We start from the raw sequence: 14,429 nt of genomic DNA on the forward strand, positions 1-14,429 counted from the left end.
GTTTTGTGTTTTGCTTCTGGCTTTGATTAAATTCTGGATACGGCATTTCCGTGACATGATCACAGCAGTATCCAGGTTTCTGCACATGTCTATACAGTTCTGCTATTCTGTTCTTGAAACTGATAAGCTGTTTACATGCACAGATCATAACCAGGATGCTGTAAAAACGATGAATTCCAGGTTAGTGCACGTACAAACACACTCCTTCTATTATAGTGGGGCTGAACCACTGTTCACCTCATGCTATAGTGTGTGGGACACACACAGAAACACAAAATGACTTTAAAAATTTATTTGTATTAATTAATTTAAATGTCCATATACTAATTTCAAAAAAGAAAACTTTTTGAATAGCATAAACTCGTATATTATTTGATTAAGATCGCTTTAATTAAGGGGTTTATACTTAGGAATTTATAATTTTATCAACTTTGCTATTTTATTTTAGGGTCATTTAGTCATTTTCGTTCAAACAATGATCCACCAGTCTGATTATAGAGCGCATTTCGTTGATTATTGCACAGAAACTTTGTAAAGAAGCTCTCTGATGTTGTAGCTTTTGTACGTACTACGGTGGCCGACGCTGGACAATACATTCATAATTCTGACAGTTTGTCCGATAATGGATGCCGTACAACAGCATGACATCACTAGAGTGACAGGGCAGCCGTGTGCGGAGGAAGGCGGGGGGAGGAGGAGGATCCCTCGCCTTAAGTTTACTTTGCCCTTTGCGGGAGATGAGATTCAGCCTCCGCTAACCCACAGAGAGTCGACCGGGGCCGGGGGAGGAAACGTTTGCGAGCACAGTGAAATCTTCCGGATTCGGGTTTATCTGCGGGGGTCATGGACGATTTGTTGTAGCGCAGTTTTTGGCGCATTCTAGAAGTTTGTGCGCTTTTGGCGGAGCGGACCTCGCACTGCGACTGCAGGCGGCTCTGGAGGAAACCATATCTGGTCAAAGTATTCGTTGCTGTCACACAGCGGGACCGGCCGGCTATAAATAGCGCTGGAGGAGGTACGGCAAATGATGCAAAAATGACACCGTGATGACAATAAAGCAGTCAAATTAGTAAAGTTAAAGAGTGAACTAGCTTAAAACTTAGCAAGAGAAAGAAAGTTTAGCCCACAGGAGAGAGAGGGGGCTTCTCTGTATAGCTGCTTTAAAGTCACTGTTAAAAATATTATTATGTATTATTCCTTCTGAAAATGAGAACATCAACACCTGCAGGAGTTACAGCTACTAATGTCTTTTAATAAATAATAATTTAACATTTAAAGGATTTTCAGTCAAGTCCTGTGAGGTGCTGGTGCCTGGTGCCACTTCTGTGACCTACATCCAGTGCATCACTTCTATAATGGAGCTTTGACACTGACTTCTTCCTCTTCAGCTGTCATTATGTTATTGTTGCATCACTAACATGACAAATGCATCCATGAGGCTGTTTATTCATCTCTTGCTTTATAGCTCATCATATCTGCAGCCAGCCTGAATGGACGCTGTGATTAGCAGAGTAAAAAACACATGAGGACATTCTGACCTCTGCAGAATGTAGAAGTGGCCTGACCTCAGGTCTGAGGCAGCAAAGTAAGCCGCCAGGCCCAGATCATGATACACGACTCCTGACTGCTCCCCAAAGTATAACGCAAGGACACAGAAACAGCCCAGTGAGGGATTTTATTTATTTCCAGTGTTAAAGCTGAATCTAAATGGACGCCGTCACTGTCACTGTCCTGTAGTTTGTCTCTGCCATGCGCAGCTGTGGAAAACAGAGCAGTTGTCTCTCAGCTGTTTCCTGCTGGGCCTCAGTGCAGTTTTTTTACAACTGCTATCTTTCATTTCAGACAGCGCGCAAGTGGCACTGAAATGCTTCTCCAGCACAAAGACAAACAGCATGGGATGGGAATATTTTACTTATTGATTTAGTGATTGATCAGCTACCTATCAAATCTGCAGAGTCTGATCAGAGTTTTCAGGGTTTACATACACTTATTTTTATTATTTTTAGACCTATAGAGATGTACCTGTAGACTTACAGCAACCGGTTTCTGCCTCTGTTTTCTACTCTCTGCCTGCTGATTTATGGGCTGCTGGAGGATTTCACCACACGGAGAGCAAGTGTGAGTTTTACAGAAATGCATTTCATGGCTGAAAAACTCTGCAGCTTAACCAGGGTTTATGTTTAAAGTCACCCGTAAAGATTTACACAAGAAACTGCAGATAGTGGAGTAGCTTAGAAACCTATGTTTACTATAAGAGGAGGGTGTCCACCAGCTGTTCTATACCTTCACTTTTACACACTTCTAACCTGATTAATGATCCTGCATCAGTGCGGCTATTCTTAGAGGCTTGAGGACTGGACCTAGGCCTGGTGTTTAGATGACTCCCCAAGGTACATTCAGGTGCTCTTCTGTTGTTTTCCCAGTTCAGCCAACGTCCTCTAATGAAGCAGAAGCTTGTAGAAACATAATAAATCGAGGCAGGAGGGCTGTTTGATATCATCAGGAGCAGCTCGGCGTCTTCCAGTAGACTTGCTGTGTTACTTGGAGTTCAGCCCAGTTCTTCATCTTTGGTTCTGGAAACTTGTCTTTTCGTTGGAGCTTTCAGAAAGCAGAACAAAAGAACAACACGCTTGACCCCATCTTTGAGGCAGCCAGTATACACTTTGCTGACACACTTCACATCAAAAAGAAATTCCTTGAATGCAACATTTTTAGCTGATTATCAGCTTGTTGTGTTTGTTGTTGTGTCTTTATCTGTATGTATGGTCATCCATCAACACGTGTCAGACCATGACCCAGAGTTTGGACTTGTTCTTGTGACCCAGCTCATCCATTAAAGACAGACGGATAAAAAAAAGCGTGTCCTCACTGCCACATGTTCCCAGACATGACATTTGCTTCATCCAGGGTTCACTTTGAGGAAAAAAAGCAGAGCTCCTCTTCTGACACTGTTTTATGGTTGAGGGTCAACAACAGGAAACAAACTGTGGATTAGCGTGTGTAGTGCGTGCATCTTTTTTCTTGCTACTCACATTTTTATGACACATTCTATACTATCTATAGAACTTATGACAAACAGGTCAGAACACTTTAAATGACGCTGTGAGTCTGAAAATGTGACTGCTTAGCTTAGCTTAGCACAAAAACTGGCAACAAGAAACAGTAAGTTAACCAACTATTTGCACTTATAAAATAGTGGTGCCATCCATGATTACAAAACATCTTGTAAACATACTCATCTGGTTGCTAAGTTAGCACGCTAGCTAGTTTGTTACTGTGCACGTGTATATGTAGGATGATGAATGTCTGCCAATGTGTCAGTATTGTTACTTAGTCCAGTCTATTATTCATCTCTTTTAGCTCTCATTCCCACAAGCGTGACAGGCACTCGGCTGCCTTACCTGTCGTTCTAACCCCTGGGACGGGGGTCACTGAGGTGAGTACAGTCATTAAGAGTAATACAGAGTGATGCTGTTCAGGGTACCAGGCTGAAACGACTCAAATTGGATCTTTTTGGGTCTGTATGGACACACAAATCTGATCGTAGCCTTTTTGTCTTTATATGATTGGTTTGCTTGACACTGATCATTGTTTCTGTGATTTTAATGCTTTCATCCTTGTTTCCATCCACAGGTGTGATATTCTTTTTAAACCGAACAGTCTGCATTTTCTCAGTTGGAGGCGTTTACTGAGGTGAGGCGTTCTTGATCTCGGACACTTCTCAGAAACATTTGTGCGTCAGCTGTCTTTGTAAGACATGTCATCCATGTTTCCAGGTGCACTGTCCACGATGTCGGGGCTGAGGAAGGAGATGGAGAAGTACAGGGACATAGACGAGGACGAACTGCTGAAGAAACTCTCTGAAGAAGAGCTGCAGCGGTTAGAGGATGAATTAGAGGAGCTGGATCCTGATGTAAGTTTATAATTCATAAGTCCACAAGGATGCGTTCCTGTCAGGATGTTGGTGTCAGTGCAGAGTTATGGGGCCATACTGGCTTAATAGACCCCTGTAGTATACCATACATCACTGCAGCTATGTTATGTTTTCATTTGGATCGGCTGATCATTTGTATTTAGCAGGTCCAACTGTGCTTAACATTTCATGCCCCTGAACATAACACCAGGGCGGGCGGTCTTTGGTTTGCGGTGTACATGATACTTTCCTATAGCCAGCAGGGCTATTTATCCTTCTTGATTGTTTCGGTGTGAGTTGCTAAATTGTGGCGATATCACCTACCTTTTCTCCATTATAGTGGAACTTGATGGCACTTAGGTTGTGGTCCCCATTGTGCAAGTGATTTTGGGGTGAACTACACCTTTAAAGGAATAAAAAAAAACTGAGATAAATTCTATAATAATGCAGATGCTTTGGTACCATCCTCTGTGTCTGCAGTGATGTTGTGTTTATTCTCTGTTACTTTTTATGACGTGTTTATTCTGCGTTTGATGCATCTACTGACAGAACACTAGCCGATGCATCATGTGCCAGGCGATGACAGCAGCTGTAATAGCTTTCAGATGAATGTTTGACTGCTTATAAAGAGACCGGAGTCCCCCTCAATGCCAAGGGGATGACTAGAAGGCTGTAGTGTGTGTGTGTGTTTGTTAGTCAGTCATGCCAGCAGTGAGTGACTGCAGGGGCTCCGTGACGTAAACAGAAGAAACGTTGAGAGGCAGTGCGTGCAGGCTTACCTTGTTTGTGCTGGTTTATGAGGGTCACCAACAGTAAAGTGTCCATTTGCTTTGAAACACACTGTAACATTCCCAACAAGGACTTCCCCATCAGTTCCAGTAAACCGCTAAAAACACTCATCATGTGAGATCCAAAAAAACACACACATCTCTCTTTATCGACATGAGAACATGATTCAGCACAAACAGTACACCGTTCCCTCATTCTTACACACTTGGTTTACACTATTTACTTATTCTAAGATACATTTACCACAGATTACTGGTAACATTTCTCAAATTAATACAATTTCAATTTCAGTTTTTTCTTATTTACTTGATCATCATAACTAACAGTAAAACTAAACTCTTCTGTGTGTGTGTTAGCAGAGACAACACTATAAATCATAAAATATAGTGACAAACTTTGTTGCTGGATAAATATTTTATTCATTATTTAGATGGTTAAGACCAAAAACTAGGCTCATCTTTAGATTTTGGATCTGCCTGAGTCGGCAGATTTACTCCAGATTAATCCAAATACAGGCAAAGAGGTGGAGCTGAGGTGGTCAGGTGGTAACAGACAGCTGATAATATGAGTGCCTGTCATTCAAAGTGCAAAACGTTAAGTCTTAATATAATTTAAACAAGTGACTTATATGAGTGAGTTATAGCTCAAAACAGCTGTCATGAAAGGGGAAATTATCCATGGCAGCCAAAAACCAGGCTGTAAACTGGTTTTACTGCCTTGTAGCCAGTGGAAGTCTATGGATCACTTTTGGAGCCACCTCCGAAGGGAGAATGGGTAACTGCAGCATTTGAAGCCTGGGTCACACCCACCTCTGAAATATTATGTTTGTAGACTTGATTAAGTTCATTTATTGAATCTGCAAAGTCGGAGAAGTTTACTGAGAATATTACTGTTGTATGTTCGTCAGTGCAATGTGTTACCCCCCTTCTATCTGCGGTCCAGTCACTCTGCTGACACAGACACTGTACATGTTCCTGCTGTGTCTGCTGAGAAGAGGGGAAGCTCTCATGATGTTAAAAATAAAACAGCCTGTAATCTACAGCTGATGTAAATGTGTGGACGACACACAAATATTGGCAGTGAATATTGGCAAACTAGGTAGGACTGTTTTGAACAAAAAAGTGCTGCACTACCAGCTGCTTATTTTTTAAAAGTTTTTAATTAAAGAAGAGAGGCTGAAGGCAGCAGAGAGGCAGACTTACAAAGACATAGGGAAGGAGAGGCCTCGGAGTGCTGAGAGGACAGATAAGATATGGAGCTATAAGTAGCACCTCTAAGAGCTTGGATTTGAATGTTGCTTTAGAGTGAAAATAACTTGCAGTAATGGTCTGGGAAATGTCTTGGGCTTATGTTAGGCTGGAGTAGAGTTAGGGACTGATGGTGGGAGTTAACATTAACAAGAGACCAGCTTCTCAGTATCTCATCTCTTAAGAGGGGCCTTTCCACCAACATCAAGGTCAGATCGGTGAAACCAGATTTTTGTTTTAGTTGCTCTGCAGCTCAGAGAAGAAAAAAAATGCCACAAGTCATATAATGCAGGACAGTACAGAACCTAATGGTGCCAATGGTTTTATGTAAACATCCTTCTGTTGTCTAGAATGCACTGCTGCCTGCTGGGATGCGGCAGAAAGATCAGACTAAGAAAGCACCAACAGGAGAGTTTCAGCGAGACAACCTTCTGGCCCACCTGGAGAAACAAGCCAAAGAGCATCCTGACAAAGAAGACCTGGTGCCCTTCACTGGAGAGAAGAGAGGTAGGAACCTGAGTTACTCATTTCTAATCAAAAATGTTCCAAATGTGAACTCACATCCTGTGAGCCAGCACTGGCAATCATGGACAAGTTTTCTGTGTAAGTGAGGGAGATGGCAAGATGCAAAAGAAGGGGCATCCAGTTTCCACTTTCCTACCATTACTGTCCAGATGTTTCTGTAAAACAAACCATCTGGCATGTCAGTTAGCCTAAAGCACTGTTTGTCTCTGGCGGATCAGTATTTGAATAGCTGTCAGGCCTGTCAGTGGACACAGAGGTGTGTGTGATAGACGGTGAGAGATACCAGACATCCTTGTGTGAAACAGGAGAAGGTCTCTGTACCGTAAAAAACTGCAGGTGGGGAAACCACTCTTGCAGAGATGAAGCCTGCTACACTTGTCACAACTTTTGTTGAGTGCTCAGTAGTGTTGAAGAAGAAGAAGATGCTGGAGATTTTCAGAAAGCTTTTTTTGCAAGTTTCACAGAAGTTTTTTTTATGGGGGGGTCAGAAAATGTCTGGCTGACACTGGAGGAGCAGACCACACAGACGAAAACATAGCAGAGCTGTCAGTAAAGGCACAAATCATCAAGTCTTTACTGCCCCTCAGACATGGTGACAACAGCCTGTAGTCAGGTGTGACATGAAGTGATACTCAAGGCTCGGCTGTTATGTAAGCTCACATGTGGATCACATGTCTGTGTGACCCTTCACCTCAGTGACATGTACATTTGAACTAACTGCTGTATCGACTACATTAAAAGGTGAAAGGTCATGACGATAATTTATCTGCCATGATCTGACCATTGATGCCATCATACGAGCAATAGGGGAAGAGAGAGCGATGACATTAATTTGGGTGGCTAAGGTTTGAATGGCATCTGAGGGTTAATATATCTGAAACTACTTTAAAGAATGATTGCCAAAACTCAAACAATTTGGGGCATGACCAGAACATGTGGGTAAGGTCGCATGGAGTCTGAGAGAGTTTGTTGCATTCTTTGTCGACCTTATCTGGGTAAAGCCTTGAAAGGTTTTCTTTGCTATAATGCAGTCTATGGAGGACTTGGATTTGTATAAGAGAGAGTCTAGCACAGCTGGATGGTGAATTGACTGCACCCAGAGCTCCTTCCCAGAATTAGAAGATGTTCAGTTGGAGATCGGATTCCCATCTTATTATGATCTTGCCTGACGTAGATGCATTAACCCATAAATGTACAAGTCTCCCAGACTACTCAACCCCTTGTTCTCCAGGGCCATCCAGGGTGAGCCAGCCAAAGCGGCTTGTTTGTGCCCAGATTCGTAAAATGCAGTGCACCCTTATGTTGCATTCAAAGACAAATGGGAGCTTGGAATTTCCCTTGTTTTGTAATAACTCAGGTGATCTTTCTCAACAGTTGTCATTTTGAACACATCAACGTCAACAAGTGAGCCTATTTGTGGAGAAGAGCTCTGCCTAATTAAACCTACACCGGGCTTATTGATCTCTGTGATTCTCAGCATCATTGTGTGCTTCTTTGTAGGGAAACCATGGGTGCCTAAGAAGATGGTGGACCCCATCATAGAGAGTGTGACTCTGGAGCCGGAGCTAGAAGAAGCCCTGTCGAGTGCTACTGATGCGGAACTCTGTGACATTGCAGGTAACACATCCTGACACACACACACACACACTCCCTCACTGTCACATGCACACCTATATATGTATGTTTTCTGCCTACACCATCAAAGCCTTAACTTTAGCTCTACTTTTCCTCATACTAACTCTTCTCCATTTTCACCAGAACTCCTCCCCTCTTCCATTTCCCTCCATCCCTCCATCAGTACCTCCATTTTTCTACCACCTCTTCCATCCGTGCTGGAGCTCTCTGTCAGTTAGCTGAACACCATCCAGGGTATCTGTGGACTGCACACTAAGTTTGGCTGTGCCCACCCTGTCAGCTCCTCTGTCATGTTGTGATTGTTGTGAAGAGTCATGTGATGCCCTCTTATCAGTCATGTGTAATGCTGGTTCTTTAGTAAATATGTTGCATGTGCATACTTTGAATGGACCATTTTATGCTAGCTGAGCAGGGATGCCATTAGATTTTGTCATTTGCTGACTAGTATTTGCTTCACATGAGCGCACAGATTTATAGGAGTGATTGAATAATCATTACCCTATATCGCATTGGAAGGACCCTATGGATGTGTTTAGATAGACATCCAACCAACCAGAGAAAACAACGTGTGGGACATAGGCAGAGCGACAACCAGACTCGTATCAAAAAATGTAAAAATCCAAGAGGTTATCTGCAATTTTTAGCATATATTTTAAAATGAGGCTTGTTGTTTGCTTGTCCTGCAAGTGCTTTTGTGCTATCTACACAAGCATGGCGGTCCTCTGTCTGTCTGCAGTTAGATGATCAGTAAACCTCTTGACCCTCAGCCTCTCTTCTCCTTCTGTCTTTGTCTCCTTGTCTCTTTTTTTCTGATGTTCATTCTGTTTTACAGCCATTCTGGGCATGCACACCCTGATGAGTAACCAGCAGTACTATGAAGCTCTGGCCAGCAGCACCATCGTCAACAAGCAAGGACTTAATAGTATGTAAAACACACACCAACATGCTTTTCATGCCAAAACACATTGTTACTCTTTATAAGGAGAAAGTAGCACGGCAAACAAAAGCACCAATAAAAGCACTTTGAAATAAAGCAGCTCAACTGAACTAGTATCAATAAAGTATCACTTAGGTGATTGAGCATACACGACATACACGTTGTTGCTCTTCATCATATTCTTCACAGTCTAATCTATGGTACTCTGATAGGACCATCGTATATATATATACACACACACACACACTAATGAGCCATTGTTTATTTTATGTAGCCGCTCATTCTATAGAGCTATAAACAGAGCATCTCACTTCCAAATATGACTACATCTCATAAAGAGAGGCAGCTATGAAGGTCTGAACTGACTGGTGCATAAAAACACAAAACATGTTCGTGCCATGTGACAAATATAAAAAAACAACATGAAACAGTAGAAATGACACATGATATACTCCTTAATGGATTTTTCCTCTCAGAAATAATATATACTGACCAGAGGTTTCAGTCAACTGGTATTAAATCAAGCCCACATTCATTGCTGCCAAATTGACAGTGTTTGTGCATGTTTTACATTTTGCACTGCATGGCACTGCCAAAACCTTTACAGAGCATCCTGTTCTGTTTTCTTTAGAGCACAGAGTCAGGTGTAAAAGCACTTTTTCTTTCTGTGCTTAAAGTACCTAAATCCATTTTATAGTTAGGTAGAAGTAACCTTATGTAGTTACTTCACTGTGAAGATTAATACAATTCTGTGTGATAAATACAGAGCCTACAACCAAGAGCAATACTTAAAATGATCGCTGATAGAACACTGTGCTTTGTTTGGCCTGAAACGTGCCTGTAGGCCGAGGTGTTAACAGAGCAATGGACTATCCAGATACAGCTGTTTACTGTGAGGTAGATGTGGAAATTGGCTGAATTCATAACCTCGATATGTGTGGAAAGAATGTGATTGTACTGAATTCAAGTTGTTGCTTTCCAGGTGTGATCCAGTGCACACAGTATAAGCCGGTACCTGATGAGGAGCCCAACTCCACTGATGTAGAGGAAACTCTGTCGAGAGTAAAGAGGAATGATCCTGACCTGGTGGAGGTCAACCTCAATAACATCAGGGTAAGAGCTGTTCTTCAGTCTCCATTTCATTCTCCAAAGAGCGTAGGCCATCAGTGTAGCTGGACCAGAAACGTCCCAAGGTTGATTGGGAAATGTACTCTCTCCACATCTTCCATTTCGAGCCTTTAAATTTCATCCAATCTCAGAGATTAAGCCCCAACCACCTGTAGAGGAATCATATTTGAGCCACTTTGGAGTCTAAAACAGGAAAAAGGGTGTTTTCTCACACACAGTCCAACATCATGTTTGGCTAATGTCCAAAAATTCATATAAAAACTGGTCAGACAAAACATAGGATTTGTCGAGACTTAATTATTTGTTTTGTTTTTTAATCTTCTCAGAATATCCCCATCCCAACCCTAAAGGCGTACGCTGACGCTCTGATGAAGAACACTGTGGTGGAGCGGTTCAGTATTGTAGGAACCAGGAGCAACGACCCTGTAGCATTTGTAAGTCTAGTTCATGAACGCAACACCAAATTTCCTCCATCAGAATCCAGATCAGCGAGTGAAAAAAAAAACACTGTGTCTCATCACAGGCCCTGGCAGAGATGTTAAAGGTGAACACGTCACTGAAGAGTCTGAATGTCGAGTCGAACTTCATAACAGGCACTGGAATCCTGGCCCTCATAGAGTCGCTGCAGAATAACACCACACTAGTGGAGCTCAAGATAGACAATCAGGTACAGGCAGATGTATACGATGCGTGTGCTTGTGTGTGTGATTGTAATATTGCACAGTTGTACATATATTAATTGTCCAAGTGAGCATGGAGCATCTTTGTCCCCTTATCCTACAGAGTCAGCCGCTAGGCAACAAGGTGGAGATGGAAATAGCCAGCATGCTGGAGAAAAACACCACGCTGTTGAAGTTTGGATATCATTTCACCCAGCAGGGTCCACGCCTCCGAGGATCCAACGCCATGATGAACAACAACGACCTGGGTGGGTTTCACACACACACACACACACACACACACGTAGCAACGCTGATGCAGTCCTCAAGAAATTCAACAGGAAACAAGAAAAAGAACCTTAACTGATAACAAGTACATGCTGCATTTGATGACAAAGTGACCTCATGCTTGATTTAGTTATGTAACACACACACACACACACAGAGCCTCTCAGTAGTGTTGTGTTTGGCAGCGTTGGTCATTCTGTGCGTCAGTGCTGACACTTTATCTTACTATATCTCACTGTAGTTTAATCACAGTCTAATAGAAGAATGGGAGTGATATCATCTGCTGGTAACTTGGTAGTACAGCCAGCCCGAGCCTATCAAAACACAACCTTCCTAAGCAATGACATCACCACTAAGAAAAGTCATGGCATGCATGGGAGAGAACATGATGAAATGAGTGGAGGACGTGTTCATATAGTGTTTTGAGTTCATTTGTAACAAGCTAAAACAAAAAAGAGATAAAGGATGTCAGTTATAAATGATATTTGTATTTCATAATCTGGGATACTTTTTCCTCAAGCCCGGGTCGTCAGGTCGGAGTCCGACGGCTCCTTCACCCTCACTCTATCTGTCCCCGAGCTGGAGAGGGCCTTCGGGAAAAAGTTCAAGTCCAAGACTAAGTAAAACAAAAAGACGAATGAACCGCTGACCGCTTGGCTTTGCCTCTCTGCTGCCAACAGACTCCTGGTTCTCTGCCCCCTCCTGTCATACCTTTCTGAGCACTTCTGTTGCTTCTCCACAGCACCTACTGTCACTTTTCATCCTCCAGGCATCTCTGGCTTTAAAGGAGCTGTGGAAGATCTGGAAATGGATTTCCATCTGCACCAGCTTTTAGACTACAGCGTCTCTGTCTATTCCAGGACATATCTGTTCTGGGCCTTCAGCCCTTTCTTTGCTTTCCTGTAGTAAACATGCTGTATTTTTCTAATCTTTGGTCACATTGTCTCTCTCTTTGGCATTTTATTTCTTTTGATCTTGGAGCTTACTTTGCTATCTTCTACATTTTTAAACACTCTTCTTCACATTTCAAAAAGTGGATCATCTACCAGGCAAAGAGTGTCCCAGATCTCTCAGAAGACTTAATGCCTCAGGGTTCACTTTTTGGCAATTAGTTCTGTGTTTTTTTTGGGCTGAAATATACTGCTAAACTTCAGTGCTGATCATCTTTCTCTCTCTTTGAATTCTCTTATCTCCTTTCAGTTGTCTCTTCTTGCTTCCTGTCAATCAAACACAGCAGGCTGGCTTTGCTCCGGGGTTAAGATGCTCTTGTAATTGTTCTTTCTCTCAGTTTTGTGACTCTATTTGTTTCTGCTCACCTACAGTAAGAAAGAGAAGGCTTGAGGGAGGACCCATCTTCCCAAAGTGTCGGACGAACGTGTAGAAACCAGGGTTACCTTCAACTTCCTATTCACCTACCATCCGTGAAGCCCCGCCCTTCTTCAGCCTCGCAGCCTACAAACGGATGGAAGACTGTCCACAACATCAGGTGTTATGTTTTCTATAAACTTACAGACTCTTTGTTTAGTAGCCATAAAAGGATCCTGCCGGGGTAATCTGTATGGGTTACACTCTGAGCTCTGCCTGCATGAGATTAACACAGACATTTTGTGCTGTTAAATTTGCATTTGGACATGAATTCTTGGCAATAACTGCTGCTTTTTGTCCTTTGAAGTTCCCATGAAACAGGGAAAGTGCTAATATTAATCCACGTGTGTTTCCTTTACTTGGTCAGCTCTGATTGGTCAGGCCTGGTCGGCTTTATGTACCTGCTGGCAACATTAAAAAAAATTCAATCAATCAGTATATCGGTGCAGAAAGGACGAGCCATAAAGTGCATTTCCAGTAAATTGCAAAATAAAAAATACCTACAAAACAAAGTACAAACATAGCATTAGCCACATTACATTAAAAATACCTTAAATAATGCATAATTATGATGTCTCATCAGGTGTGTAGGGTCCTTTTTAAGGGGCTGAAGGTCTGGTTTTGAATGTGGATATATAGAAATCCCTGTTTGTGCTGAAGCTGAATGAACTCTAATTATTGATACTATTATTACTGTGCTGTAAATGAGTTGTGCCGTCATTACTGTTGTTGCTCTGCATACCAGGTGTATTCTCTAAAGCCAAAGTCCCATTGAAAGTTGACAGAAGAACACAGATTAGATGTTTTTCAGGCCAAAGTGTATTTTTACGGACTTCCTCAGATACAAAGCTATATAGAGATTTATAAGCCTTTGCTACTGTGAGATTTGTCACTATATGCAGAGTATATTTATTTGAGACAGACCTGGGCATGAGTCAGAAGACATTCATCTGAATAGGATGTGGTGGGTCTCAGTGACACTGCTACATTATTAAAAAACACTAAATCAATTATGAAGCTACTGTAAAATACAACTAATTAAAGACTAGAATCTACAGACATTATTTGAATGGATCTCTGACTTTTAGCCAGGTCTGGTTTGTTGATTGTTTGTGTTTATTTGTATTTACTGGAGCTAAAATGTGTGTTTTTAATATGAAATGGTTGTTACTGTTGACCTTTTGTTTTTGTTTGTTACAGGTTTCACATTAATGTCAATCCAGGTCTGTAGTTGGATATTAGGTCTAAAAACCTCTAATGTCTTTACATTACAGCTGTCAGGTTATAGAGATGTGTGTTTTTAATGTAGAGACTATTCACTGATTGAAAATGCTTTGCAAACATTTTTAACTGTGACTGAGGCCTTAAATCAAGCTTCAAACATCTAAAAGGTAATGATCAGAAATGTATTCTCTAAGAGCCTATAATAAAAATGTTCTTAAAGCATGCTTTAAGAAATTGCCGGAAAAAAAGAAGTCTGACAGCATATTTAGGGGTTAATGAACAGATTGCACTTCACTGGTTTGTCTCCTCAGTGCTGTGGTGCAGTAACAGACACTTACTGCCTCTGTGTGTCCCTGTTTTAGTGTTTTCTGATATTGTAGTGGTTGACTCTGTTCTGGTAGACCATTAACCTTTTTTTGGTTGATTTTGTTTTGTTTATGATTTAAATAAAGCTTAAAATGTGTCTTTGGTCTTACACTGTCACTTAGCAGATTTTAACCTGGTGCACACAGAGGACACAATGACACCCTGTGGCCACATGAGGGAACTACACTAAGTTGGTCTGTAACTCAGACCTACATCAGATCTGTAACACACTAAACACGTTCTAAATAAAGTTTTTATGAAACAGTTTGTAGCTCATTAAAAATGCAGATTTATCACACTTTTGACACAGTCTGTGGACCCGGTGTTGAAGACCTAAATGAATTTAATGTGAA

General features: G+C 41.7%; 1 protein-coding gene across 4 annotated transcripts; it reads left to right on the top strand.

Moving 5' to 3' along the window:
- The first annotated feature begins 709 nt into the window (after positions 1-709).
- On the top strand, positions 710-14,173 carry tmod1 (tropomodulin 1). Of its 4 annotated transcripts, none has more exons than XM_028402540.1 (13): positions 710-1,015; positions 3,361-3,436; positions 3,634-3,693; positions 3,777-3,913; positions 6,300-6,456; positions 7,975-8,091; positions 8,942-9,031; positions 10,029-10,159; positions 10,501-10,608; positions 10,698-10,841; positions 10,958-11,102; positions 11,642-11,741; positions 12,444-14,173. In XM_028402540.1, exons 4-13 carry the CDS (start codon positions 3,791-3,793, stop codon positions 12,460-12,462), a joined length of 1,134 nt encoding a protein of 377 aa, XP_028258341.1. In that variant the 5' UTR covers positions 710-1,015; positions 3,361-3,436; positions 3,634-3,693; positions 3,777-3,790; the 3' UTR covers positions 12,463-14,173. The 4 variants fall into 4 exon arrangements, with proteins under 4 accessions (XP_028258341.1, XP_028258367.1, XP_028258350.1 ...); XM_028402557.1 differs by lacking the exon at positions 710-1,015 and adding an exon at positions 1,050-2,118; XM_028402566.1 differs by lacking the exon at positions 11,642-11,741.
- The last annotated feature ends 256 nt before the right edge of the window (positions 14,174-14,429 follow it).

Source organism: Parambassis ranga, chromosome 1 (genome assembly GCF_900634625.1).
Source record: "Parambassis ranga chromosome 1, fParRan2.1, whole genome shotgun sequence".
NCBI lineage: Eukaryota > Metazoa > Chordata > Actinopteri > Ambassidae > Parambassis > Parambassis ranga.

Coding starts and splice junctions, on each gene's coding strand:
- tmod1 (XM_028402540.1), top strand. CDS start 3,791: ATGTCGGGGCTGAGGAAGGAGATGGAGAAGTACAGGGACATAGACGAG. Junction 3,914..6,299: donor TAGAGGAGCTGGATCCTGAT/GTAAGTTTATAA, acceptor TCTGTTGTCTAG/AATGCACTGCTGCCTGCTGG. Junction 9,032..10,028: donor CAACAAGCAAGGACTTAATA/GTATGTAAAACA, acceptor GTTGCTTTCCAG/GTGTGATCCAGTGCACACAG.